The sequence below is a fragment of the Calidris pugnax genome, unplaced genomic scaffold, assembly GCF_001431845.1.
Source record: "Calidris pugnax isolate Ruff unplaced genomic scaffold, ASM143184v1 scaffold247, whole genome shotgun sequence".
NCBI lineage: Eukaryota > Metazoa > Chordata > Aves > Charadriiformes > Scolopacidae > Calidris > Calidris pugnax.
In genome coordinates, this window is record NW_015090980.1 from 2,161,148 (window position 1) to 2,188,512 (window position 27,365).

At 50.8% G+C, this 27,365-nt stretch overlaps 1 protein-coding gene across 2 annotated transcripts in view; it reads left to right on the forward strand.

The window, feature by feature from the left end:
- Positions 1-3,336: 3,336 nt before the first annotated feature.
- DAG1 (dystroglycan 1) overlaps positions 3,337-27,365 on the forward strand; it is a 31,398-nt gene continuing 7,369 nt past the window's right edge. Inside the window, exons 1-2 of one of the 2 annotated variants that reach the window (XM_014953534.1) lie at positions 3,337-3,353; positions 18,515-18,924. In XM_014953534.1, coding sequence (XP_014809020.1) covers positions 18,643-18,924 — 282 coding nt within the window. In that variant the 5' untranslated portion in view covers positions 3,337-3,353; positions 18,515-18,642. Of the gene's footprint in view, positions 3,354-10,696; positions 10,774-18,514; positions 18,925-27,365 lie in introns of those variants that run through there. The other variant, XM_014953533.1, reaches the window with a different exon arrangement.

Sequence of the window (27,365 nt, forward strand, 5' to 3'; positions counted from 1 at the left end):
CGAGCTCCAGAAACCTTGGCTCTGCCTTGGCTCCCTGCGGCAGCCCAGCTGATAGGATTTCAGTATGCGCTCTAATAAATTCCATGCTAATAGCTAATTTTGATCTAGTTTGACAGAGAGGTCGGGGTCTTAAAGACACTGAGCTCTTAAGAGTGCTCCTGGGAGCTGCTTTTTCCCTCTTCCAACAGCAAGCAGGTTCACGTTCCGCCCCTCTGCTTCCACGCTCTGCTGTGGTTGTAAAGGTTTATTTTCCTTCACCTTCTTGCTGTGTCAAAACTAACTTTTATAACAGTTATAACTAACTGAAGAAAAGGAGGAACTTCCAGCCCATGTCCAGGACTGAAAAACAGAACTAAACTCCTGCTCCTTTACTTCCAGAAACACCAGTTGCTGCTCTGAACAGCCATCCTGCTGTCTGTCTGTCTGTCCTGCCGGCTGTCTGTGCTCAGCCTTGGGTCTCTGCCCCTTTGGAGATGCTGGCATGTTTTCACCCTTATCTCCCTTTTATTCTAGGACCAGTGCAGAAAATTACTGCTGTGTGAGCAGCTGGAGGGTAGAGAGACCTTTCTGGAGCCCCCCGGCTTTATCTGCCAGGAATTTAGTAAAGGTACAGAGGCAGGAATGAGCAAAGGGGAACACTCAGCACCCATACGTTTCTGAACCTGTGAGGGCTCCTGGAATAAACCCCTTCAGCAGGTTCCCTGATCTGATGCAAGAAAACTGTCTTTGGCATGCTCCGGGCCTGAAATCCCTCCGTTTTGTTTAAGCTGGGGCCCGTTTCCCTCCTTTTAAATCTCCTCTGCAGCAGTTGATAAGCAGCCGGTCCCTTCTCAGGGAGAAAATGCTGCAGAAAGAAATGCCAGGAATGTGAACAGCAGGTGGGGACTGGCAGATGTACTTATCAATCACGGCAGGAGTGGTTTATTCCTCTAAAGAGCTACTGTTTGCCTCCGGCTTGGTTTGTGCCTGTCCTTTCCAACCCCCTCCAGCCTTTATTGGGGTTGGAGATAAGAACAGGGTAGTTTTCCCCACTTTTTAATATTTTTTTTTTCCTGGGGCATGGCACGGCTCCGTGCGGGACTCCCTGCTCCAGGAGGCCAGAAGAAGGGGGGTGGTGGAGGCGGACCCTCTTAGATGACGCTGGAAGGGTCACAGCAGCATACCTAGGAAATAACATGTTACATCTTGGGGATGGGCTTTGGGAAATCTTGCTTTCACGTTGCCCAAGTAGAAGGCAGACTCGATTAGTTAATTGAATTTACTGCTCTGTTGCTTTTCAAAACATGACTTCATATCTCAGAGGAGTCTGGAGTTATTTCGGTGGACAAAACCCTATTTTTAAGGTAGTGATACTTGGAGGAGATCACCTGCATTGACAAGTGAGAAGGCTCAGCTCCAGATTGCAGAATTGCACTTGCAGAAAGGGGAGTGGGACTCTCTGGCCATCGGGGAGGGAGTCTGAGGGATTCAGCCACAGTTCGAGTCCTTGATTTTTGCTGCGGCTCCTGATTTTTCTTTTTTGACCACCTTTCACTTCATATGGGGGTGCCTTTTGGTAGCAGGACAACCTGATTTACATGAAATAACAGGCTGAATGGTGCAAAGCTTTTATCTGTCGATCTCCAAGCAGCTTTCCCCCGTGTGTTGGCAGTGTGTGTTACAAGCAGGGCAAACCTGCTGTCACAAATGACATTATGGGTGTTTTTCCCAGCCTCTGAGCTTTCATTCTGGTTGACGTGCTCGTGTCAGAATACGTGTTATCCCAGTGCTTCGGATCCACTCCAGTTCCATTTGCTGATCCTTGCAGAACCCAGAAGAAGCCATAGACTCGATGGTGATGTGATTAGACCTCTCCTTAAATGACTTGCCAGGTGTTTTGCTGGGTTATTCCAGCTGGTCTGGATAACGCTGTTGTCTGTAGTGCTTCAGGGCACCCATCTCCATCCAGCTTTGGTGATTTGCCTTCATCGGGACACTGCTGATGTAGATAGGTGATAACTTTAAAAAACAAAAAAAAAAGATATGAAGCGATATCTGCCCTGAAATCTCTTATGAGTTTTCCTTCAGATTGTTTCTTGGTTTTGTGACAGAGCAGTGTGAGAGAGAAATAGCTTTCCCAAGGAGGAAAAACAGTGAGAAGAAGGGAGCAGGCAGTACCTTGGCACAGAATAAAGACCTGAGGAACGTAACTTCTTGCAGCAGCAAAATGTTCTTTTCAAACTCTGCTCGGACAGATTTGGGAGGTGCCTCCTTCAGGTTTTAAAGTAGTTTAGACTCTGGAGCAAAGGCAGCAATTCAGGCAGTGATGGTAATCAGGGTGTCGTTTGCATTGCCACCCAACCGCATTCTGGTAGCACCTGGCCCGTGGACTCAGCCTGGAGGACAGCATCCTCTGCTCCCTGGGCCTGGACGTGGGTCAGTTGGTGAGTAATGCTCCCGAGGAGCTGCCTCCGAGTGGAATTACCCAGCGGAGGCTGGGATGGATGGAGCAGGGCGTAGTGGCAGGAACCGGGGAATCCAGATGCTGTCAGCCCCTTAGCGCGTTCCTGAGAAGTTGCCTCCCAGTTGCAGTGATTTGGCCGGTGTGCCCTGTTGCAGGACTTCCCTTCCTTAATTCCCTTTGGGAGTGGATTCAGTCTAAAACCCTGGGCATGGGGGCTTTAGCTGCTGGGGCAGTTTTTCTTCCCCAGGCCTGTGTGGAGGAACAGGGACTGTCTGGGTGCCACCACCACCACTGCAGAGACTGTCTGATGCTGGAGTTGCATTTAACTCTTGAACTTAATTGCTCGCAGAGGAATTTCCCATGCTGCTGCTCAGCCTCGGGCTTTGTTTCAGGTTCAGCCATTTCCAAGAGTTAAAGGATTAAAAAAAAATCAACAAGAAGCTTTAAGCTGTTGGTATTTAAAAAACCAAACAGAACCAAAGTGCTTGCATTCAGAGGTACTTGGTGTGGCACAATGGCTGGAAGGTTGTTGGTCTGGTTGCAAGGGGATGTGCCATCTCCTCTCCCAGCAAAAAACAGCCCATATCTTGTGTATCTTATCAGGTTGCAGGCATCTGAAAGGCTCCCAGTTCACCAGTGCTTTGTAGGCTTGATCTGCCAAGTGAAGGCTTTCAAAGATCCTATCCATACAGGGCCTCCTCCAGCCTGGGGGCCAGAGGGACTGAATCATTGCTGGGGGTGGGAGGGAGGTGTTGCCACCAGCCCTGGGACCAGGATCCTGACAGCCACGGATGGGTGAAGGACTTTTCTGTCTCTCTCTGAAAGCAGAGAGAACAAAAAATTGGAAGAGGGGTGGAGAATAGGAGTGAGCTGTGGTGCTTGCTGTGTCATGGACAACCTTAATTCTCAGGTATTCTGACATTATTTTTTTTTAACTCATTATTTGCAACCTTGAGGTTTTGGGTATTGTCTTTGTTACCTACAGCACCATCATATGTTGTTGGGAGAGGGGGGTTTAGGCTCAACCTACAGCAATGAGCAAAGTTCCTGGCTGGCAAAAGGTCTTGAGGAATAAATGAGAAGCAATTTGTCTTCTGCAGCTGTCCTGCCGTGGGAGGCACCGCTGTTATCGAAAGCTTTTTCCTGTTTTTTTTTTGTGTGTGGAAGGTGCTTCAGTTCTGTAACCTGGTTTTGTTTGCTGGGGAATTTGCTGCAGTAGGATAGCGGAGGCTTTTGGAGGACAATGCTGAACTTATGATTACATTTGAGAAGTCTCAAAACTGCATCATTCTTGATCGTTATAGCGTGTTTCTCCCTGCAGCTGCTGACCAGCTGTTGTCCTACATGGCTCTGGGAAGTGCCAGGTACAAAACTCTGCCTGAGGAGCTCAGCCTGTCCAGCAGAAAGGCTGAAAATGCAGCAAAGCTGCACTTGAGACCTTATTTGAGCTGGAAGAAAATGCTTTCTTTGGGGGGGAGGAAGGATGGCAAATGAGTCCTGGCTACCTACAGTTTTAAAAATCACTAACTGCTTTGTGTGAAATACCTTCTTGGTGTTGAGGAGGGCATCCTCTCCTGTCCAGTGCACAGCTGATGGTGGTGGAGATGCTGTGGTGCAGACAGTGATGCGGTCCGTCATCAGAGACCTGCTGAGTGAGTGCTTGGTGACTGTAACTAGTAAACCAGGTTATTTTTGGCATAGCTTCTCTGCTTTATAAGGGATGGACTGAGCTGCTAAAACCACATTTTTCCACTACAACTTGTTATTAAGCCTGGAAGAGGCTCAAGCACCAGAGTTGCTCTTCAGAGGTGGGTTGCTGTGGAGCTGGAGATTAACCCTGGCTGCAGTATAACTGGGTTGTTTTTTTTATTTTTAAACTTTAAACCTCGCCCTTCCAGGTGAGGAAATGGTGGTTGTGACCAGGTTTTGTACCTGGCTCTGCTGAATGACTTGTATGTCACCTGCCCATGTCTAGATTGTTCTGCATCCTCCAAATGTGGCAAGGTCCAGCCTGATCTCAGCTGAGACCTTACAGGCCCTCTCTGAACCTACAACCTTTTAATGACAGTAAGCCAAGGAAATACTGTATATCTGTGAAAGTAAAATAACATAAGCAAAGCAAAGCTTTGGTGCACGTAATTGGGTACCTAATTGCTGCGCTTGCCACCTGGGGATTGGAATTGCTCCTCTGCTCTGGAGGCTGAATGGGCCATACTGTGATAAGCAGTTTAATTGTTTCCCCGCAGCATCTGCGGCAGCGCTGTGAAGCCAAGGCAAACTGAACCAGGCTGAAGGCACCTCCAGAGCTTTAACGGTGTCTCTGCCACTCCAAAACTGCATTATTTTTTTTTTCCTGTGGCGCTTGAGCATCTCCATACAGCCCTTACGCTCTCGCTGAACTGTTTACCTTCTCCTGTGCTGTTTGGTAGCAATCAGCCATCGGGTTTTTCTGGAAAGCATTTTGGGTTTACTGAGATACAAGAACAGGCATAGGAATGTGTGCGAGCAGCAGGGAGAGTCCAGTGGGTGCTAGTAACGGGATGCCCTCTTAAACTAATTACTGGGATTTGGGGATCACCTCCCTAATAAAGATCAGGTGAGTGCTGAGCAGAAATCAAAGCAAGGCTGAACTGGGGGGCTTGGATTCAGAAGGAAAGGCTTGGAGTGATTAAGGACAAATGTATTTCTCTGCTGTTACTCTTTCAGGAACACTTTGGGCTGTTGTGGGTGGTTGTTGGGCTGGGAAGTGGGTCATCCACACAGCCTGTGCCTTGGGCTGGGCTCTGCTCTGGGTGCCCCGAGGCAGAGAAGATGGGATTATGGGGGTAAAGCTCAAAGTCATGAAAGCACAGAGGCACTGCACTGCAAGAGGATTACAAACTCTTGAGTTAGCCCAACTTGGCTAAGAAATGCAGGCATGAAGGGGAGGGTGGTTTTTGGGTGTCCAAAGCACCTGTGGTGAGCAAGAAGAGGTGTTGCTTGGCTTGGAGAAGTTCAAACTGGTACAAAACCCAGCTGAGTGCTGGTTTAATTCTCCCTGTTGCCACACAATGGCATCTGACTCTTTTTTCCTGGGGCATGCACTGGAGCTGTGATGACTTTGTCCCCATTCCTGGGATTCTTGCAGAGGGAGCAGGTAGGTCACCACATCCTCTGCCGTGTTACTTTGGCACTGGGAAAGAAGCTGGTACAGGACCTGTCCCATCTTCTTATTCCCTTTTTTTTTTTTGATCCTGTACAATTTAAATTCATGTTTTAATCTGCCCACTTGAGCCAGGAGGATGGTGCTGCTGTTGCCATCTCCCATGTGCAGTTCTGAGTCCTCGCTCCTGTCCCTTGGCAGCATCCAGCCTGTCACTGTGGGAAGGTGTGGGACACGGCTGGGATGGCAGGCTGCAGGCTCTCACCCTCTGTCTGAAAACTGCAACGGCAAGTCCAAATAGGGGGATGCAGCCTGTGCTCACACTATTTGAAATAGACTGTAACTCGGGGTGGGGGGGTCCCTCAAAAACATGGAGGTCTAGTTTCCAGCCTCTCTGACCCGCACAAGATAAGGTTTCCTGCTGGGAAGGGAAAAATTATTGGACTTTTCTACCGTGGCAAGAACTCTGGATCATTTTTGGAGGACCGATACCGGATGCCATGCCGGTTAGTTAACTGTTGCAAATGCATTACCACGATGTGGGCTCTGTGGCTGCTTATGGAAGAAAAAAACATCAGTTTTGCTTGTCTTGTCCCTGCTTTCTTTCTGCCTCCCCTTTTTCCCCACATGTGCTCTTTCTTTAGCCAGTTCCCAGTTTTAAACAGTGTGTCTGGTGGCTGGGCATGTCAGTTTGACCCTACTTTTTTTAGTTTTCCACTGGGCTCTCCCTGCCAGCAGGAAAAGTCAGAAGTTTAGAGAGCCTTGTGCTAAGTGTCTTTGCTGCCGTATGAAGACTTTCATCTGAATGAAAGTTAGCTGAAACTTGTCAGAAATGAATTTAAAAACCATGCTTTCTGGAAAGCAATTTTTTCCAGTGCCCTTGGACTTTCTTGTTTGAGGAATTTGGGCACCGGCAATGGCAGGATGTGTTGGAATTATTGCAGGGGGATTGCTTCCAGCAACCCTTCAAACTTCTTTGGCGTTGCAGGTGCAGTGCTACGCCTCTAGCAAAGAGGGGTATATTACCCTGCAATGTATTTTATTTAGTTGATCATGCTGGCTTTGTTCATGTCAGGGTCGTTTCTCTAAAGGTAAGCCCTTTTTTGGTCAGATCCTGAATAAAGTGAAGTAGCCTGAAGGGTCTTGCCTTGAAATAATTCAACTTGTCCCTTGATTTCTCAATACCAGAGCAGGGTGGGGAGAAAAGCTGGAGCTATCTCTGCATTGGTGGACCTGTGACGAGCAGTTCCAGCCTTCCCTGCTCCTGGCTGAAGCCATGAAGGCCATGGTCAAAACCAGATGAGGGGTTATTTTTTAATTACTTACTGCAGGTAAACAAGATAATTTAGCTGAAAGATAGTGCAGTGAAATTAATGCTGCAGGAATGCAATGCGGTCTTTCTTCAGCGTGTTTGTCTTTTAAGGGGCTCATCTTTGCTTTTTCATTTAAATCAATCTTCTTGCACCAGAGTAGTCGGGAAGCAGATGGAGCCGTGAAGCCACGCACTGTCCTTCTGCCTCGCTGAGCTCGTGCTGTCGGGGATCTGTTGCTTTTGGATTTACTACCTGAACGGAAGGCTGGCCATCCCAGGCCAGAGGTTATTGCAAAGAACAGTTAGTTTTACTGAACCAGTCCAGCCCTTTGCCCCCTGGTCTCCAACGAGAGGGGCAGGCACCTATAAAAATGTGCACCTGCGGAGAGAGGTTATCAGTTTGTCGGTTTTTGGTGACTCCTGAATTTCTCCTGCAGAAATTAAGAAAATATGGTGCCCAGCTGAAAGCTACGGATCTTCAGGGAGTTAATTCCTCCTTCAGAAGCTTTCTCTGCCTCTGTGGCATGGGAGCAATGCTGCTTGGTTTTGCAGCTTTCCCATTTTATGCTTGCTGGTTAAAGATGGAACACTTATGCTGCCAAGAAGCATTTAGAATAGTTTTCATGAGAAACATGGCAAGTTGCAGGTCTGCAGCTGATGCCCTGGCTGCTCTGCATAAATCTCTGGGTGGTAAATATATTTAAATGAAGAGCTACGGCAGCCTCGCTAGCTTGAGTAATAAATCAGGGCTCAGCAACTCCATAAAGTTGAATCTTAATGCCTTGGCTTGGAGCTGTAGGGTGGGGTGGTAAAGCTGATGGAACGGCGGGATGTTTCTAAACAGAATGTGCCTGCCCTTAGTTACGCTGCCACAAAGAATATAAATGATGCTGCATACGTAAGTGAAGTGCTGAAAATGGCTTTTTGTTGGGGTGGCTCGCCTTGTTTCGTGTGTCCTTTACATCCCTTTGGTGGCAGCAGCAGATCTTGTACCCTGGCAGGGTAGGGGAGAGATCCTAAGCCTTGCCTTCCAGTCCTGTGCTTAGCACCGAAGCCCTGGTGCTGTGACATCAGCCCGTAGGAAATTATGGTGCTTAAACACTTTCAAGGTCCTCCTTGAAATATTTCATTATCTGAGGAATTTTGTGGAATACCCAGAAGGTGATTATAAACCCTTGGAATGTGGCTGCTTCTCCATAAAGCAGTCCCGCCAAACAGCATTTTGAGGTGACTCTTGAATGTGAAACCTCATCAAGATTTTCTTCTTTTTCAGATTTGGACTTGGTTCCTGCAGCCCTGGGGCTGTTTGTTCCTCGTGCTGGAGGAACACCTGCCCCAGATGCCTGCTTCTGGGGTTCTCCAGCACTTTGCTGCCTGCTTCAGTACCACTAGTGAAGCCAATACTTGCCCGGATGCTGGCATCTCCTAGGGAAGGAAGTTGGAATGCTGTTCTGGTGATGAAAAAAAGTAGTCTGCTCTGCCATTGCATGGCCAAAATGTGGGCAGGGGTCCTGCCACAAGCCCTCTGGCCAGGCTCAGGAGTATTTCCAGAGCTGGAGCTTTGGGAGGGTTTCCTCCTCAACAGGACTTGGGAGTATCGATCAGGTTTCCTAAGAAGGGGATTTGTGGGACTGTCCTGCCCGTCAGTCTGTCCTTCACCCCTCTAATAGCTTCCGCTTGCTCATTTGACATAAAGAACTTTAGACCTGTTTTACTAAAACAATAAATAAATTTAAAAATAGGCAGGAAGGTAGGTGGAAGAGTTCTCTCTAAAAGGACACACCAAAACTCACCTCTCCTCTGTGTGACTCGTGCGGTGTGTGATGTGCTCCGAAAGCCAAACTGTGGCAGAAACTTTAGGGAGATTTCCTGCTTTCCTAGATGTGGGAGTTTATCCCTCGGGGCCTTTCTCTTTTTGTGTGGACTCTTTAGTAGTTAATAAGACGAAATGTCCAGTGGAAGCTTCCTCTCTGATTAGGATATTTGTTGTTTCTCTTCCGTGTGGATTCTCTGAAGCCTCATAAGGGTTTTTGTTCAGCCTTTAATTCAATTAAGAAATCAAGCAAGAGATGCAAATCTTTTTAGCCTCATTGGTTTCAGTGCTCATGACTATGTCTGAAGAGAACATCTCCTGCGTAGTGCAACAGGGCAGCTTAGGGAAGAACTACTTTTCTGGGCTTCAGCTGAAATTTCAGGTGCTGCCGGAGGCTTATGGGTGATCTTGTCCCTTTGGAGCACGGGGTGGAGGGCTGGTGCCTTGGTTTATACCCATTTCTGAAGCAGCAGCTTTGATAGAAACCTGCTTTCCAGCCGGGTGACTTCTATCAAAGGTCGTTAGCTGGTGTGAATTAGACTCGAAACAGCTGGTGGATGGTGAGTGATACCAGGGGACAGGACACACAGCGGTGACTGTCACACCAGCTGCTCTTGCACATGTCCTTTGGCGCTGGCTGGGGAGCGACCTGCCCGCTGAGGAATACGAGATGGGGCTCCGATGCCTCGTAGTCCTTGCCTTTAAAAAAATATGATGCCTCGTGCCTTGCTTCCTGCTGGTTTGTGCATTCTGTGTTGTGCCTCAGCTGTACTTTCTGGCTGGAGCTGCTGAGGGGTCCTCTAGATACCTCATTAGGCTGCCTTTGTTAGAGTTAATTTTGCTATTTGAGAAATCATCGTTTGTGCCTTTCACAAAGGGGGATGGCAGAGACACAGTCTGGGCTCGTCTCAGTATAGTTGGGGAAGGTAGAGCCGGCCTGGGCTGATCTTAGTATACCTCAGGATTTGTATTTCGGTACAGAAATCCATGTTAATTTTAAAACTATATGAAGCTTGGCATTGTCCCTGCAAATCCACATGAAAACCAGTTGGGATCCCCATGTTAGAGAGTCCAGACTTTAGTGAACACCAGCTGCTGTGCTACAGTGAGCCCGTGGAGGGCCAGGGAATTTATCTCAAGTCCTAAATCTTCAACCTCTGATGGTTTCTAGCAATGAGTGCCCCTCCAATCCACGTGCGGCGTCATGAGGACTGGTCTCCCGCCGTTGTGTATGCTATAACCAGTGAGATAATTGTGGGCCAAATTGAAATGGCACTGATTTCTTGGTGGTGCTTTGGTCTTGTCTCTGTCGGCTGGCTACCCAGGCGCCACTGCCAGCCCAGGTGTCCTCTCTCCTGGGCTCTCCCACAGGATGGCTTCTGCTAAAACACTGTTCTGTAATGCCACTGTCTTCACTTCAGCAGTAACTTCACACGAATTCAGCAAGATATGAAGCTTCCCTGACGGAAGAGAAATCTAGAGTCAAAAATACCTATTTTATCTTGCTGCCTCGAGTTCTGCTTTTTACTAAATCTTGGAAACTGATAAAGCGTTCGTATGGATGTATATATATACGTGCCTGTCATGTTTGTCTTCAAAATATGCATTTTTATAGCGTTTGTGTGGAAGGAGCTCTTAGCCCCATCTTTTTGTTTGGTGGTGTGTTTTTTTTTTGTTTTAAACTTGTGGTTTAATTTCCTGTGGATTTCAGTACTAGCTTTAGCTTACGTTCCCTCAAACACAGAATTAAATACTAGGATATTTAGACTCCTGTTCTGTTTCCAGACAAAACCAGGAGTTACGAGTAGGGTTTTGAGGGGCTGGCTCTGGCTGACAGTGCCCTGGAAACCCCCGTGAAGGCAAAGCCGGGTTAAGCTGCGTGCCCTTAGGTGGACAGACCCTTGCTCTGCCCCGCTACAGCTGTATATTTAGCCTATATGCCCTTTCCAATAACAGCCGGAGAAGATGCCTGGGGAGGAATGCGAGTCATCGTTTCCCTGCGTGCCGTCCCGGGATCCTGCTATCTGTCACGAAGTGCTGCTTGAGCCAGAAACGCTGCCTTGGTAACTCTGCCTTCTATAAAATTGTCCTGTCCCACCCATGTTTTTTTTCTTTAACCTTCATGAAGTTTTAACGTTCATGTTCTCAACCTCGTTGGGTCCTGGGGGGAAACTCATTGCGTTTGGGTTTGAACCTGGTTTGGGTTAGTTTGGCTTCTGGTTGTTTTATTAGAGGAGAGCGTGGGCATTTGTTCCCCATCACCCTCCTGCCCCAGTGGGTCCCAGTTTGTTCTTCTCTAGACAGAACCTATTTTCTAATGCTGATGATCCCCATTGCCCCCCTCTGCCAGCCCCAACTCGAGATGGGGCTTGCTCAGGGGGTGCAAGCAGTGTCTGATGTGTGAAGCCATCCTCAGAGTTTATCTGGAGTCCTCTACTTCTTGGTGGGTGTTTATATCCTAATTTGCTTGCTGCCAGCAGCCAGGAAAATGGCGGTTCTACCTGACTGCGATGTTTGTAATTAACAGGGGAAAAAATGATCTCTGAGGCCTTCTAAATACTTGGGGAGATAATATCTGAGTTTCCTTTCAACTGAATGCACTTGAAGATACGATCTGGGTTGGCTGTCTGGGAATAACAAAGTGGGAGGAAGGGATTGATTGTGGTTGCTGAAAACTTTTCATCAAAGAGTCAGAATTCTCGCCCAGCCAAAATCTGCGGCTGCCGGTCACTGCCGCGGCTCGAGCACCGGGCAAGTGGCACGTGTGGGCTTGCAAGGGGCTGGGCCAGCAAGGATTGACAAGCCAGGGGACATCTGTAGGGTTTTCTAGCAAAAAGCATCAGGTCAGCATGCAAGTGCCTTGTGGAGAGGCGCTGGTGGGTACCATAGTCATCCTCTCCTGCCCCCCCAGGGCTGCTGGGGAGGGCACTTGCCTCCAGAAGGAGTTTTATCTCCTCACCTTGGAGGGGTTCTGGAGTCCACAGGGAAAGAAAAACATGATGTCTGGCTGGCAGAAGGGCTCTCGCGTCCTTTGTGCTGATGCGCTGCAGTGCCCCTTGCACCCCAGACCTCTGGGACTGGGGGTCCCGGGGGGCTGCTGCCTCCCCTCCACAGCTCCACGGGGAGCGTGTCCTCAGTGAACACCTTCTCCAGGGCAAGAAGTCTTCCCAGGAGCAAAGTCCCCAGCTGAGAAGGGCCGTAGGGTGGCCCAGTTTCTGGGCAGACAGATGCAATACGGGGAGGGGGTGGGGGGATGGAAAAACCTGCTCTTTGCATCTTTTTTTTTGTTTTTATCTGCATCAGATCTGCCTCTGCCTTCCCTCCGCAGGAGGTGCCGGAGATCGCGTGTCTTAATAAACACACAACCCCTGCGGTCTCTTGAGCGGTCCAGCTTCCCCTTGCTGCTCACTCAGCATCTCGCCGTCGGTTGGTCGGTGTCCCGGGCTGGGGGACAACCGGGAGCAGGTTTTGTTGGCCATGGGGAGATGCGAGATGCAAATGGGAGGGCTGGGGGAAGGCTTTGTCCCTGCTTGGTGACACAAAACTGTAGTTTTCAAACGAAAAGGAAGAGGAAGCTTTCTGCTATCTCGCATTAAGCTGCAGGACAGTTAGGTACCTGGGTGCTGACTCTAGCAGAACGAGAGTCGATGGCTGTCACCACTTCCCGTGTGAGCTTCGGGAAGCCACTTGTGGCCTGTGTGACTCGAAGCAACGAGCCCGTGACAGCTCGCAGCCGAGCTCCCCGCCGGCGGGGGGGGAGAGGGGGGGTGCTGCTTGTTTCCCTGCTTGGCACACATTTTAGCACTGCTGGTTTGGGTTGGTTTGGGTTTGGGGTTGGTGTTTTTTTGTTTTTTGGGTTTGTTTTTTTTTTTTCCCCTAGATTGTTTCTCAGCATCAGGGTTTCCCGTTACTGACACCAGATGTGCTGGAGACGAGCAATGCAGAAATACAAGAAGGGACAAGGCTGAAAAAAGCATCTTTTTTTTTTTGTGTGCGTATGTCCTTTGAGCTAAGTGTCAGTTCCGCTGGGCGTTTGACGTAGCGGCAATAGAGGGTGGGCACAACTGTGTTAAAATGCAATTTTGGGGTGAAGAACCGAGTACAGCTTGGTTTGTAGCTCCTGGGCTGACGGCATGTGGGGTGACCAGCTGATGATGGTGAGCTCGTCAACTATCTATGGGGGGCAGAGGGTGGAAGGGGCTCCAGGAGCACTGATCTGGGGCTGTCTTCTGAGAAGGCTTCCTCTTGCAGTCCCATCTCTGCTGGTGCTACTTGGGTGTTGATGTACGTGTGGCTCACAGGCAGCTGGGATTCCAGTCTTAAGCCAAAAACTTGTGAATTAACTTATCTTTTAGAGAGGCTTACCATCTCGGCGTAGAGCTGCCATCCCTGCCGATGCCTGGCTAGCACCCTGTGGGACGGGATGCCGTTGCTCTGAGCCATGGCTAGTGGTGAATTTTCCTCCCTTGCCCTGCCTGTCCCCTTGCAGCAGCTGCGTGCCGCTCCATCTGTGCGTGGCGAGCACATCTCGGTGTGGTTTGCCCTCCTGTACATCCCTTTCCATAGCTCATCCTGGCCATAGCAGTGTTTGGAGTGTGTGGGTCATCTTCTGCAAATGAGGTTGGAAATTAACCCCCAGCATCATTATCAGCACGTTCCCATGGCTTCTAGTGCAGGCTGTTGAGGGGCTGCTGCCTTTGTTTCGGGGTATATCCAGAGCTGGGCAAGCGTGGAAACTCTTACTGTTTCCTAAATTTCACGCTCCGGAGCGTTCTTTGTGCGTATAATGTGTCAGGCTTGCAGATTGGCGTGCTCTTAGTCTTTGAGGAGACCGTATCTATTAGTCCATAAACTCGGTGATGGGCTGCTCTGCCCAGACGTGCTGCCTCCGAGCCCTTTTCTCCTTCCTGCTCCCCGTCCCCAGACTCCTTTAGCACAGCACAGACCTCCCCGGAGCACCGGCACCCCTCGGTGCCCGCCGTCGCTTTTTTGGAGCGGGGAGCAGGTCCGGCAGAGTGCCATCTTTGTGTGCCTGGCCGGTGACGCTGGGTTTCATCATTCCTCCTGCTCGCTGCCTTGACACGCAGAGGCGCAGCAGCTGACGGGACTTGCCCAGGGATCCTCCTGTGGAAACACGCACGGGGAGATCTTTGCAGAGACAATAGCTCCCTTCTGGAAAGTCGAGGCTGAATTTGCTTCCTTTAGAGAAAGGCCACTTCGTTTAATGCTTCCTTTAATGAGGATATTGTTAAATAAGTAATCAGGTAAGTGGGATTCCTCCTAACTCTCCTAAATACCTTCTTATCTAGGGTAGAGAATTGCACAGCAGTTACCTGAGCTTTTCTGCATGCTAGGCTCAGTGGCATTAATATGCTGGCGGTGATTAATTACCGCAGCCCAGTGATGTGATTGTGTGCTTGAGCAATTGGATTAGACACAGCTGGACGGAGACTTCACTTTCACTGGTTCTTGCTGAAGTGATGGTGTAATCGGCCAGAGGACGAGGGCTTTCCAGGGCAGCCACGCTCCTGCTGCCGGGACTCTTCCCCTGGCCCAAGGCTCTTGATGCTGTGATGGGCAGAAGGAAAGCTTTCTGAGAAGATGGGTGGCTGGGAATAGCTACTGTGTCCTGCTCTCGGTCCTTAATTTCAGTCCCATCTTCTGTCTGTGCCATTCTGCGTTCCTGGATAATGAAGGTAGAGCATGTCCTTAACATGTCAGTGCACCTTGTAGCTGCACGGAGAAGGAGCAAGCTCCAGTGTTGTCTTGACAAGTCAGCATCATATCAGGCCCAGCATCGTATCAACAGAACTTCACCAAGCAGGCCCAGCTCCAGTGTCTCCAAGATGGGGGTTTGGCACTGGAGATCAGGCATCAACATTGGCACGTGCACCGAGCGCGAGGACTGGGGCAGATGTTGATACCGACTTTGATGTTTCATCCAATGCTCTGGAGGCTCAAAGTCGAGACCAAAAGAGCTCTCAGAAGCGGGAGGATAAAGAGAAAGTCGGTTCTCTCAGAAGATCAGATGGAATGAAACATCCTGAAATTCAGGACTAACCTGAACCTTTGTGTTTGTTCTGCGGAACTGGGCAGTACAGATCCTGCTGGAAGAAGGAGCACTGTGCCATGTAGTGGAGCTGGGGTGGTCTAGGCTTCACTCGGAACTTGGAAGTGCCACCTAAGTCAGTTGGCCCCATGGCCTGATGCTTCCCAGCAGACGCTCACTGCAGAATGCCATCTGCGTTCGGGCTTTGGCCCTGTTTTGAGCTTGTGTGAAGTGTTGAGATTTCTTTTTGCTCCTGGAGAGCTCCAGGTCCGTGCCACTTACTCGTTGTGGACGATGATCCAGAACATGGATTTTTTTCCATATACTACTGGGAGGTTGTCTCAAACAAGTCAGTCTGCCCATGGTAGTACCATGTGAAATGGTTTGGGCTTTTGAACTTGACAGAGGCATCACACAAGCCCTCAATGCCTGCCCCAGCCTCGCTGCAGGTACCGTTGGCTCTGTTCTGCAGCTGCATGGAGACCTGCAGGGCTGGTGGCCTGCAGACTTGCTGAGCAGGACTGCTGGCTTTTAGGCAGAGGACTTCCTATTACAGAAGGGGTTCTGCCTTGAAGCGATAGGCCACGTGGACCTCAGCACTGCAGGGCAGTGCCTTGTTCCAGCTATCTGTAGAGCTGTACCACCCTGCCTTTCCTCCTTAGCACACAGTGTGAGAGGCTGGCACTGTTTCAGCTTCTGTCAATTGTTTGTTGAGGTGGAGCTGTGTTAAGAGAGTTCTTTTTTCTTTTTTTTTGGTGGTGCAAGTTTGTTCTCAGCTCTTCAGGTTTTTTTCCTTCTGTTATCAGCTACTGAATTCCTCCTGTAGCTCCTGTCTGCTCCACTTCCATATGCGGAGGCTGTTCTTCTGTAGTTCCCCTGAAATGAAATTCTGAATTTGTGTGACCTGCGAGCATCACATGAGATCTTCATGGCCAGTGTGTGAGTTGCTTGATTGATGGGGATGTGTCAGATGGCCAGTGTTTGTTGCGTGCTCTGATAATTGTTCCTGAAACGGGTGATGACTTCATCTTCCTCTCCTGCTTGCCACAGATATCAAGAACCAGCTCCTTTCTGCCCAAATACTCCTCTCCGTCCAACCAAAAACACCCCAGGCCAGATCACATCATTTGGCTGAGCAACACAGGGCTGTGCCACCCTCCCACATGAGCTCTGCTGCAGCCATGATGGGGAAGGGCAGAGGCTGGCCTGAAGACGTGATGCCGAACCTCTCGGGCATCTTTAAAGCTCTCTGTGGTTGTATGTTGGGTGTCTGTCTGTCTGGTTGTCTGGGGTGTTTCTCCTGCTGAGGCGAGGAGGCTCAGAGCAGCTTGGAGAAGGAGCCATGTTTCCATGCTGATAGCATCTCACGGGGCTGCCGGGTTCTGCTGCTGCCGCATTCCTCCCCCAGCGCCCGGCGTGTCTCTGGTCCTGCCTGTACTTGCTGTGCAGGTTGCTTTCTAGTCCCTCGCGCAGCAGGACTTCCCAACGAGCAGGCTTCAGGAGAGGTAGCTCGCAGGCAAGGTGTCATCCCTGCAGTATCCATACCCCGGACTCCATGGAGGCTGAAGATAGTGGTTCCTCTTTCTGCTTGTTTAAGGGACTGCACAGGGATGAGAGTCCCCCAGTTTCCTGCTGTGACAATCGGTGGCCTCCTCAGGACCTCTTGTAGAAGGCTACTATCTCTGTAACTCATTCACAGCCTGTTGGATGTTCTCCACTGGCCATCTACTCTGGTAGTCTACTTGTTGACATGACTCTAGGTTCATCCACAATCAATTGCTGTGTGTGGGATCCTCCTCTGACCATGCAGGGAGCTGGTAGGAGAGATGTCCCCTGTAGGAAGTGTGACGTGTCCTCGCCTTCCCAGCCATTTCATCTTTCCTTAGTGATAACCTCTAGAAAAGCAGCTCAGGCCTCTCATTCGAGGTGAAGACCTCCATGTGCTGAGCTGTCTTTGGGAAGAGCCTGGCTTTGGCTTCCCTGTTGTTTCAGCTGGTGTATCCATGTCCCGGTTGGTTCAAGCAGTCGGAAAGACAAAAGCAGTGGGGAAACAGGCTTTCTTCTGGTGCTGGTATCACACCAACCATCCTCCCATCTCTCTTGTGGTTTCCAGCCGTGTTATCCTGTCTCTGCTGCCTCTTGCCTATCACTTGAGACAGGTTTTCTGCGACTGACAGCGGTCAGATCAGATCTGCCTCGTCGATGCTGTAGCCAGAGGTTATTGCGTTCAGCTTATCGTTTCTGCTCCCCACAGCCCTCTTTGCTGTCCACAGCCGTGCTCGCTGCGTCCGTTACCTTGGGATGGGAGACATCAACCCCTCTAATCCTTGAACGCTACCTCTCAGCTTCTCCAGAGTGCACCTTTTAGGGTGAGCAACCAAATCTCCTCTCTCCTATTATTCCTAGAGCCCTCCGTGGTACCTTGGGCTTGGTTCCTGGTGTGTTCAGGCCCTCTGCAAGCCCTCGGTGGGCAATGTGTGTTTGCTGGTTGGCTGGTCTCCTGCTGTTGTGCCACCCCGGGAGCTCTGTGAGGGCAAGATGCAGTGGGATTGTCCTTCCCAGCCGGTCTGGCTCCAGGGTCTCTTGGGGCAGCATCACACAGCGCCGCTGGAACGGGCTAAAATAAATCAGAGCCGTGCTCAGAGGACTGGGAGCCAGTGGTTAAAGGTTGGGCTGGGTTTGCTCAGGGGATTTGGAGCCAATTCTCTCTCAGCCTGGAAAAAAAGGAGCTGGTTCAAGACTGAGCAACACCCACGTGGGTCATGCTTGGTCCATGAGTCTGTCCTCCAGTCCTGTGGAACCCGCTACCCAGCTCGTTACCACAAATGAGTTATTGAGGGCTGTGCTGGCTGCAAACTGAGATGTGGGAGTGGGCAGTGTGGCTTCTCCTGGGTTCTCAGGTGGCCCTGTCCTCTGCCATGAAGCCACCCGCTCTCCTGCAGGCTGTGAAGAGGAACACGGGGGTGCCTACAGACCCAGGACCCCTGTGCATCACAGCTGAGCGCAGTCTGGAGGGAGAAGCAGCTGGTGAAGCGAAGGAAATAATGCACCAGAGAAAGGAGAGCAGTGATCCAGGGGACCAGAGGGAGGGTGAGGATGGGGAGGAAGCAAAAGAAAGAAGAAAACACCTCCATCTCTCCCTCGCTTTGCTGTTTCTTGGCAGAGCATGGGGATGGGTGGTGGGTAGCAGCGTGTGCGTAGCTTACCCTGCTCTGATTTTTGGGGTGCATGTTGCTGTCTCAAAAATGACGTCGAAATGCAGTGGGTCACGAGAGCAGAAGCATCTGTCGTGCATCAAGCTGTCGAGGTGGCAGCTTTGAAGTGCCAGAGGTTTCTTGGAGCCTTCGCATAGGGTGGCTGGCATTTGAAGCCGCTGGTGCCCCAGCCTGACTTCAGCTTGCCTCAAAAGGTCAAGCTCTGCTCTCCTGGCTTCGGTTGTTTCTGCCCAGGTGCCTTCTCCCTCCTTGTGGCTGTCTCAGAATGCTGTGGCTCCAGAGCAGCAAAAACGTGGTTGTGTGCACGGAAAAGCAAGAGGATCTTGCTTCTCTAGAGCTGCTGTGCATGAGAAGAGGAGCTGAGAAGCTCTTGCTCTCTTTGATGGTAGTGGTAACTCTTGGAGTTAAATCAAAAAGCTGAAGCGACGCGGGTGGCGTGGCAGGTGGCCCTCTGTCCCTTGCGAGGAGGTCTGTGCGTGTTAGCTGGCTGGCTTGGATGTTGTAATTAATGTGCTGATTGGGTTTCCTTTATTTAATCAGGTTCCCAGGACTCCTAGGATGAGGCTGCTGTGAAGGACTGGCGGATCCCCTGCCTGCGCTGCGCTGCCTGCACATCCCCTGTGGTCCCCTTGCCGGCTGGAGCACCCTCGCCGAGGCCGCCAGGAAGAATGACTGTTGGATGTCTCCTGCAGCCCCCTTTCCTGGGGAGGACTTGGCTCCCCGTGCTGCTGCTGGCGGCCTCTGCTCACTGCCACTGGCCCAGCGAGCCAGCAGAAGTGGTTCGGGACTGGGAAAACCAGTTGGAGGCCTCCATGCACTCCGTGCTCTCGGACCTCCGGGAGACTGTGCCGGCCGTGGTGGGCATACCGGACAGCTCTGCCGTGGTGGGACGCTTCTTCAGGGTCTCCATCCCCACGGATTTAATTGCTTCCAATGGAGAAATCGTCCAGGTGAGAAATCACATTCCCTGAAGCTTGTTTTCAGTTATATGAGCTGGTCGCCCCACTTGTGACAGGGCTGGGTCACGAGGGTGCTCTGAAGCAGCCTTAAGGTTTTGTAGGGCTGCAGAAGGATTTTAAAATAAATAAAGTCCTCACCTCATTACAAAGTTCCTTCTGTAATGGAGAGAGGAGACTTCTTGGGGATGACTGATTGGGTTTATTGGCTGTATTTAAAGCGTGAGGTACTTGGCCCCTGGAAAGATGGGGACATTCGTAAGGGGATGTTGTCTTGGGATCTGGGAGGGCCATGGGTTCCCTGAGACTGCTGCTCTGAGTTTGCTTCACTGTGGTAACAAAACATTGCTGGACAAACAGACTTTGTTCTGCCAGCGGGGCGCTGGGCTGCCTTTGACACAGTCTCTCCTGACCCTCGTCCCAAAGTTCTCTTGGGAAAGATGGGAGCTTTTCTCTTTATCTGAGTTACCCTCATGCTGTTACCGCTGCAGACACCTGAAAACTGACTTGTGGAGTTGGTCCCAAGGGCAAGAAAATGTCAGAATAGCCCAGAGGAGGGTAGACCTGCTGCCGAGCGCGCGCTTGCTCGTCTTTAGTCCTTTCCTGGAAGGGTGCTGAGAAGTTGTCTTCTCAGCATCTGCTTGCTTGGATCATGTGGAGTTCAGAAAATTCTGCTCTTGAAAAACAGAACTACCTTCCAATCTCAGGAATATTTTTTTCAAAGAGCAAACCTGAGAAATAGTCTTAAAAATCCATTTTTAGAAAACATTATAAAAAGACAACCTTCTGGTGTGTCTCGGAAGATCAGAGGGAGATGGAGAGCGAGTTGGGAGAACGTCTTGACATCTCAGCTTCTCCCCGAAGGCAGGTTTGTTTCAGCTCTGCGTACTGTCACAGAACTATCTCGGTCCAGATACGTGATCTCGCTGGCTCCAGCGCGGGTGCCGGGCCCACGGGGTGCCAGTGGCAGGCAGAAAATCTGAAGAATGCATCTGTTATCGACAGACGGTTGGGTGGGGAGGAGGAGACCAGTGGGTGAGCCCCCAGCCAGAGGAGTTAGAGAAGGGGACAGGCTGGTTTCAGAGCAAAGGCTGTGACATTTAAGTGCCTCTGTGGCCGAGGAGACCGGCTTGGGCAGGAGGTGCCAGCCCTGCTTTAACCACCGCCTGTTTTCTGAACGTGGGGCACCTCTATAGCACTGGGTTTCAAGACTCCAAACAGGTGTGGTGTGCCCAAGATCTTGTGTTATGCAAATGATAACTTTGGGTTGGGATTTTGCACTGGAATGGCTCTTTCTGGTGTTGTCTAATAGCCACTTTGACAGCAAGAATAATTTTCAGTGTTTGTATAACACCGCAGCTTCCTGTCGTCTTTTCCTGGCAGAAAAGCTATCTGTGAGAGCTCCAGGAAAATCCTGATGGATTATTTCCACCCCACCTGATAGCTTCGAACAAAACCTCTGCTGCTTTGGTTCCGAAGGCGTGTTTCCTAACACCCACAGATGCACGAGCGCACGGTGCTGGAGCAGGACCCAGCACAGTTGCTGGTTGTGTGTAGTTCAGCAGAGGCTGAGAGCAATTTTCACGCTCGTCCGTGGGTTTGCCCGAGTGCATGGTGCATCTGTTCACCTTGAAATTGATTTTAAACGTGAGGCAGGCTCTAGGGTGCTGTTGGCAGCCCTGCTTAGCCGGCATATCTGGAAGGTCTCTCCCTGGCAGGGAAGGCTCCTTGGCTGCTGAGAGCAGCCGACCTTTGCTACAGGGACATGACTCCTGGCTGGTGAGAACTGCGTGGGCAATTCTGCAGTGCTGGGGTGCATTTTTGTTCTACCAGAAAGTTTTGGGGTGAGTTGCTCTGGTCTTTTTTTCAGGCTGCCTTGCGTTTCTCAGCCAGAGCCGTAAAAGCGTAGTACCCTTGGATCTTGCTAACTGGTGTGCTTAACCCCTAATAAGAAATAACAAGGGCAAAAAAGCTGTCAGTTAATGTCCCCAAACTCTCCCAGGAGCCTGAGGAAGGTGTGATTTGCTTCATTTCTAGATAATTCCCGCAGATTATTTCTAGGCTCGGCTTGTGTCGCGGTGGGAATCGCCTTGAAGCTTGCTTTTTCGGCTCCTCTCCCTCGCTTGTTAGCAGATTCCAGCCGGCTGTAGACAAAATACTTTTCTCTGCAAACTTGGTTGTGGGATGGAAACCACGCCAGGCATGTGCAGGGCGGCGGAGGAGTGCCCCGCAGGCACGCACTCCTGCACAGACCCGCGGGCTCTCTGCAATCAGGTATGTGCTCCTGGGAGCAGTCCCCAGTGCTTCCCTGCCAGCCCCAAGCTGCTTAAGAACAGGTGAGATTTTTAGGGTTAAGTACAAAAGCAAGTTTATTCTAATGTACCCAGGGAGCTTGTCAAGCTGCAAAGGGAGAGCACACAGTGGGGAAAAAAAAAAAAAGTGGAAAAAACCTACCTTGTGTCTTAATTGGAGTGGCTCTTCTCTGTGTTGCTCAGAGCCAGCTGCCAACAAGGCTTTTTGTGGCTGTTGTAGCCCATGGCTGGCAATTAGAAACCTCCTCCCTCTGTGCATTGTCTTCCTGAGCGGTTGCCTCAGCCAGGATTCCTGCACGTGTCCTCTGAAGGGTGGCTGCAGTTCTGCAGGTATTTCAGGTGTTGAATTTGGTGGGGCTTCAGTCCGGGTGCTGTCTTCTACCTACAGCAAGGCTTCTGGATGCAAGGTCACTTTCCACTTGGACATAGAAGCTGTTTTCTGCTCCTTCCCCAAAGGGTTAACAGCTTGCAGCCCCTCCTGTCACATTTGCCACCAAAACCTTGGCATTTTGACAAGAGTTGGGTTAAATGTGGATCTCCCCCATATCATACAACCCCTTGCCATGCAGACAGGTAGTGGGAGGGTGTGTAGGTTCCCATAGCATATCCCATAGGGATAACCCCAGGCATTGGTGCTGGTACCCTCTCCACGATCAGTGGTTGATGGCCTCATGATCTCCTTACCCTATTTCCACCAAAGACTGTGTGGAGTCTGACCCGTTCCCTCTCAGCTGTGTCCTGTTGTTGAAGAACAGATCCCACTCAGGCCAAAGACCCGGTGGATTTCCTGTTCCTGCCACTTCCATTTGAAGCTGCTCCAGAATTTGGCTGCTCTGATTAAAAATGCAGCTTTCTAGCCTAAATTTAGAGATGGCTAGAAATATTTATGTGTGCTGCCCTTTAGCTTAAATCAATTCTACCTTCATAATATTTACTTCCTTTATGTATTTATAAGTGACAGGCATATTCCCCTGTCTTGATTTTATTAGGTTAAGCAAGCCAACCTCTTTAGTCTTTTTAATAAAATAAACTTTCTTTTCCCCTCCTCATCTTTGCAGCTGTCTTCTGCACCTCTTCCAGCTTGAGTTTATTTCTCTTGTGTTTGCATGACCACAGCTATACAAAATATTGTAGAAGAAATTTTACCAGAACCTCATATAAAGGCATCAAAACTTCCTTTTCTCTTCTATAAATAACCTGGTTTGATATATCCTACAATTGTTTGCTTTTCCACCTCTGCTTTGCTTTGGCTCAGGCATCTTGCCTTCGGCTGAAATATCCAGGTCTGTAGTTGGGTTTTTTTTCCTGCTTCCCGTTGTTGAGGTCCCAGTAGAGGACCATTAGCTGAGGTGTGTGAGATCGTTGATTTTTGTAGTGCTCATCTTGGTCTCCGTGAGTTCTGCTAGTCCTGTCTCTGAGATTGTCACCTTTTTCTTGTACAAAAACCTGTGCCTGGGTGACGACACAAGTAATCAAGGTGAGGACAGTGGTGCTAACACTGACAGCATTCGGGATGGTGGCTGTTGCAATCTGCCCTGATCCCACCAGCGATGACGCCCTGCCACAAACTGGGCAAGCTGGCACTGGGCTTGGCCCATGAAAGAAAAACCACAGGAAAAAGGGCATAAATGCCCCATAAATGGCAGTTACCTCCATCCTGCGTGCAGGGCGTTGATCTGACTTGGTGCAGAAGCTTGTAGAAAGCCTCTGGCGTCTCCCAGTCTGGGAGAGAAGGGCTTTGTGACTGAGCTGTGGGCTGGAGGCTGCAGTCAGCAGGAGACACGGGGGCTGCAGACATCTCTCCAGAAACACCAGGCATGGCACTGGTATCTGGGTATTAAACACAGTCACTAACTGCCTTTGGGGCAATATCTGCTCCTGTCCCTTGGGATGCGGGGATAAATCCCATCCCCTCTAATACCAGTGGACCCACAAGGAATTTGAGCCCTTGCACAGTCCAATATCCTAAATGCCCATGCCCGCAGTATATAAAGGCACGCAATTTAATGACTTTTGTTTAAAGGTGGGTGTATAAAGTGTGCTGGAAGGAGAGAAACTCCTGGTGCGCAGCTTCCCGAGGTGCGTCCCTGCGGGAGCAGGTGATCTGCTGTGTCTTCCTTGAAGATACGTAAAGCTGCCTTCATCCTGGGGGAGTTAGGGATGGGATGGATCCCACGGAGCAGACCTGCTCAGGTTTGTTAACTGAGGCTGAGGAGAAGCTCTCGGGTGAGCACAGCTAAGTCTTACTGTTCTCATCCGTGACTCGACTCCTGGTTATTTTTGAAGTGCCCGGTCTCACCAGGGCTGTGTCAGGAAGGCAGATAAAAGAGGTAGCAGGGGCCCCAAGAAGCTGTCGCTGTATGCAAACATAGCTGGTGGCAAAGTGATTAGGAGAAGTGAATTAACTCGGGGAGCTGATTTCCGTGGTGCAGCCGTGCAGTGGGTTTGTGGGGTTATCGCAGCGTTGGATATTAATCTGGGCAAAAAGGAGTCACGCTCCGCAGGCGGGAGCCTGATCTTTCCAATGGTTGTTCTATTTGCTGTCTGTTGAAATGGATTTTATTGAATGGCTTTACTCTCATTGGGCTTCAGGGACCTCGTTTTCTAAACAGGATCTGAGGAGATTGGGTCGCGGGCGTCCTGACACCGGGGCTGTGCTGCACGTCTCAGCCCTGCGCTGACCCCGCAGCGGAGGGATGGATGTTGGCAACCAGCCTGCAGTGCCAGGGCACGCTCCGTTTCGGGGAAGAAAAACGTGAAATACCAATTTATTTATTTATTTTTAATGATTTTTTTTTTTTTCCTCTTGCAACGATCCTTATTTCGAAGAGTTTTATATTATTAAAGTGGCATTTCTCAGAGGAGGAGGCCAAGCAAAGAGAGCTCCTGAGGGGCCGTGGCATCAAGTCGAATATCTTAAAAGGCTCTCTGTGTCAAAGCATTTGAGCTTCACCTCGTCCCTGGGGTCCCGCTTTTCTTGGGCTTGGAGTAACCAGAAGGTGTAGCAACAGCCACTATTTATGGGGGACGGGGGGGGCGTGGGGATAAATGGCAGTGTCTGGAACAGGTCCAGGTGAAGGACTTTCTCGTGCAGGACTTTGCTGAGCTGCCACGCTGCAATCTGGGTGATAAGATGAGCTGATAAGATTTCTGCCGCGGGGGGCGAGGGGGGCTGCTTATCTTCTTCCTGCAGCGAGAACCCAGTCGGGGAATTTGGCATTTTCAGCGCCCGCTTTAGTAACGAGCTCTGAATTTGGAGGAGTGGAAAATGTGACTCGATCTAATTATAAACCAGCTTTTCAGACGGGCTGGGAAGTTCCTTGTTTTGTCCTGCTCTTTACGGGCTGCTGCCCTGAGCATCCGGGGAGACAAGGAACGCGACGGGAAGGAGAATCCAGCGAAGGAACCGACCTGGGATTGTGGGATCTGGCTCTCCTTTCCTTGCCACGCTCCTGAATGCCAGCTTTCCAGCAATCTGCTGATGGCAGGAATAAATTGCCGGGGCTGGTTAGCTGTGCGGCGGCAGCGCTAAACCCCCAGCACTTGGCATCCCCGCCGTGTGGTATTTTTGCTTCCCTTTGGCCTTTCGCTTACAAAAAGTCACGCTGAAAGAAGAGCCCGGCTGAACTTTTTTTATTTTTTTTTTTTAAGCTGTTTGAGGCTTTTCCTGCTCCCCCGAACAAGGGAGAAAGCGGGGTGTGGGCAGCCTGTGCTGACCCCAGCCCTGGCGCGGGCGGGCTGTGCCTTCCCCCTCCAACAATAAGGCTAAACAAATCCTTCCAAGCTGCTTGCAGGGAGCGATGAAAGGAGGATTTCTTGGGGACACTCAATGTTTTGTAGTGACCTCCCAGTGAAACAGCTGTTGTGTTCCCTTGCCCAGGCAGAGTGGGATGCTGAATGGTGCCCTTATAGCAAACACAGAGGCGCATCTGGAAAAGAAGCCGTCACGGCAGGAGTATGCGAGGGTGGCAGGAGCTGGGCGTAGCCTGTGCCCTCACAAAGCCATTTTACTGGAGTTGGTGAGACAAAAAGCACCGCTCCTCGGGCCGGCTGAGCCCCCAGCACAGTCCGGGGCTTCCATCCGCAGAGGAGGGGGCTTCGCCCGCCCGCTCGCTGGCTGGAAAATGCAGATGAGCTGCAGGCACCTCAACTTCTCCTTGGGGTTTTCATGCAGGTGTAAAAAGTAGAGTGGCTACTTTGAGCAGCTTTGCCACCTGGTCCTTCAGAGACCAGAGATTTGAACTTGGAAATTGAGGGCCAGGACCTGTGACACAGGCTCTGCAGCCTTGCTGTACCTTAGCTCCCCTTTCAGAGTCAAAAAGTTCATTGGGTTTTTTTTCTTCCTAAGGCAATAGCTTCAGTGTAGGGAGATGTGCAGGAAGAGCTTTGGGGGGCTTTGGCTGGGAGCAGCTGAAACGTGGGGTTAGTTTAACCGTCCTGACCTACCCTCTGCCCAAAGGAAGCACCAATTACCGGCTGTTCCCGTACAGCTCTCGGTCTCTGAGCAGGGGTGGTGAGCTCCTGCTGGCAATGAAGACTCGGGTCACCGAGGCTGACGTACTTCTGAGAGCCAGTGAAGTCTCCAGGCTGTTTTTAGACTTTCAGGGCAGATGCATCTGCATGAAATGTCCTGGAGCAGCTTGTTTCTGTCCATGAGTTCCTGCGCCTTCCGTCCAAGCTGTGCGGCCGCTCAGAAGAAGAGCTCTGTCTGCTGAGGGTCCCCCAAAAGCTCTGGCAGGTATCACTGGCCCCTCTGCAGGGAAGGGCATGTGCTGCCATGTCTCCCTGCTCGCTGAGCCAAGTAAATGCAACTTTCCTTTCTTCAGACTGAGTGTGGTGGCACCGATGCTGTGCCTGGTGAGCAAAAGGCTCCCAGAGGTGCCCGTCCTCCTTTCACCACTGCCTTCTGGGCCTTGTGTTTGGAGACAAGACCTGTCTGATGTCCAGATTTGCAGCTCTGCTGTACTTGAGGAAAGGAAGGGAGGGAGATGTGAGATTGGAGGCTCCTTCTTGCATCATCTCCCTGGTTGCCTGCAGGCAATCACCCTGTCAGGGCTGTTCCCTAAGGCCAAAGAAGAGTGGCTGTTGTGGTCTGAGGGTTGTCCAGCTCCTGCCTTGAGCCAGTTCCCCGACCCTGTGCAGGACCTGCTGTGGGGCAGCAGTGCTTGTACAGCTTGGGCATATGCACACCCCACACCTGTGGTTATGGCTCCATCTTTGTGTCGGTGAAGAAGAGGAAGGCACCTGATGGACCCACGGGCAGAGCCTGCATCCCAAGAGAGGACTTGATCCTCCAGCTCAGAGCCCCATCTTCTCATTGTTTCTCCTGGCTCCAGGTTGGCTGTGCCAGCACCACAAATCACTGCGGTGCCAGCAGCACGGGGGGGGTGTGTGAAACCCATGTCTCCACCACCACTTGTTTGGCCTGTGCGGGGCAAGGCAGCCCAAAACCCACCTGGTTTGGGGCTGAGACCCCCTGTCACTTCTGCTGTGTTAGCAGGGGGTTAAGGCAAAGCTTGGGCTTAAGCAACCACCTTAGGTCTGCCTCTTTCTCTGCAGCTGTATTTGCATTTGAATTGTGTTCCTTTCCATTTTCTTTCCCATTTTCTTTCCCCTGCCTGCCAGTTAATTGCTCACAGAGGAGGTTTAACACCGGTGGGGTCAGATGGGCTGGAGCACAGTTCAACCTGCCTTCTGTTGGGCTGCGGAGAGGGCTCAGCCGGGGTGTGTGTCGTCGTTGGCCGTGCGTGTTAGGGCAAGGCTGAGGAAGCGACCCAGAAGGGGAGCCTGTTGTACAGTAAATTGTCATCAGTAATTACGTTCCAGATGAAATCCCTGGCACGGGGTCTGTCTCTCTCAGGGATGGCTGGACGCAGGGAGGAGAAGGGGGGTGTGGGAGGTCTGGCAGAGCTGCAGGAGTTATCCGTGCTCAACCTTTCCCAAAAGCAGTCGGGGAATTTTTCAAGAAGGAGCTGAGTCCCTGGAGGCTGCTGCCCACGGGAAGGTCTGGCAGCATCGGCTGGGGAGATCCCATCAGATACCTCCAGGGCCGGGAGGGTTTCGTACTGGTGTGCCAAAGGGAGACCCGTGGCAGGATCCCACAGTACCCATCTCCTGCCAAAG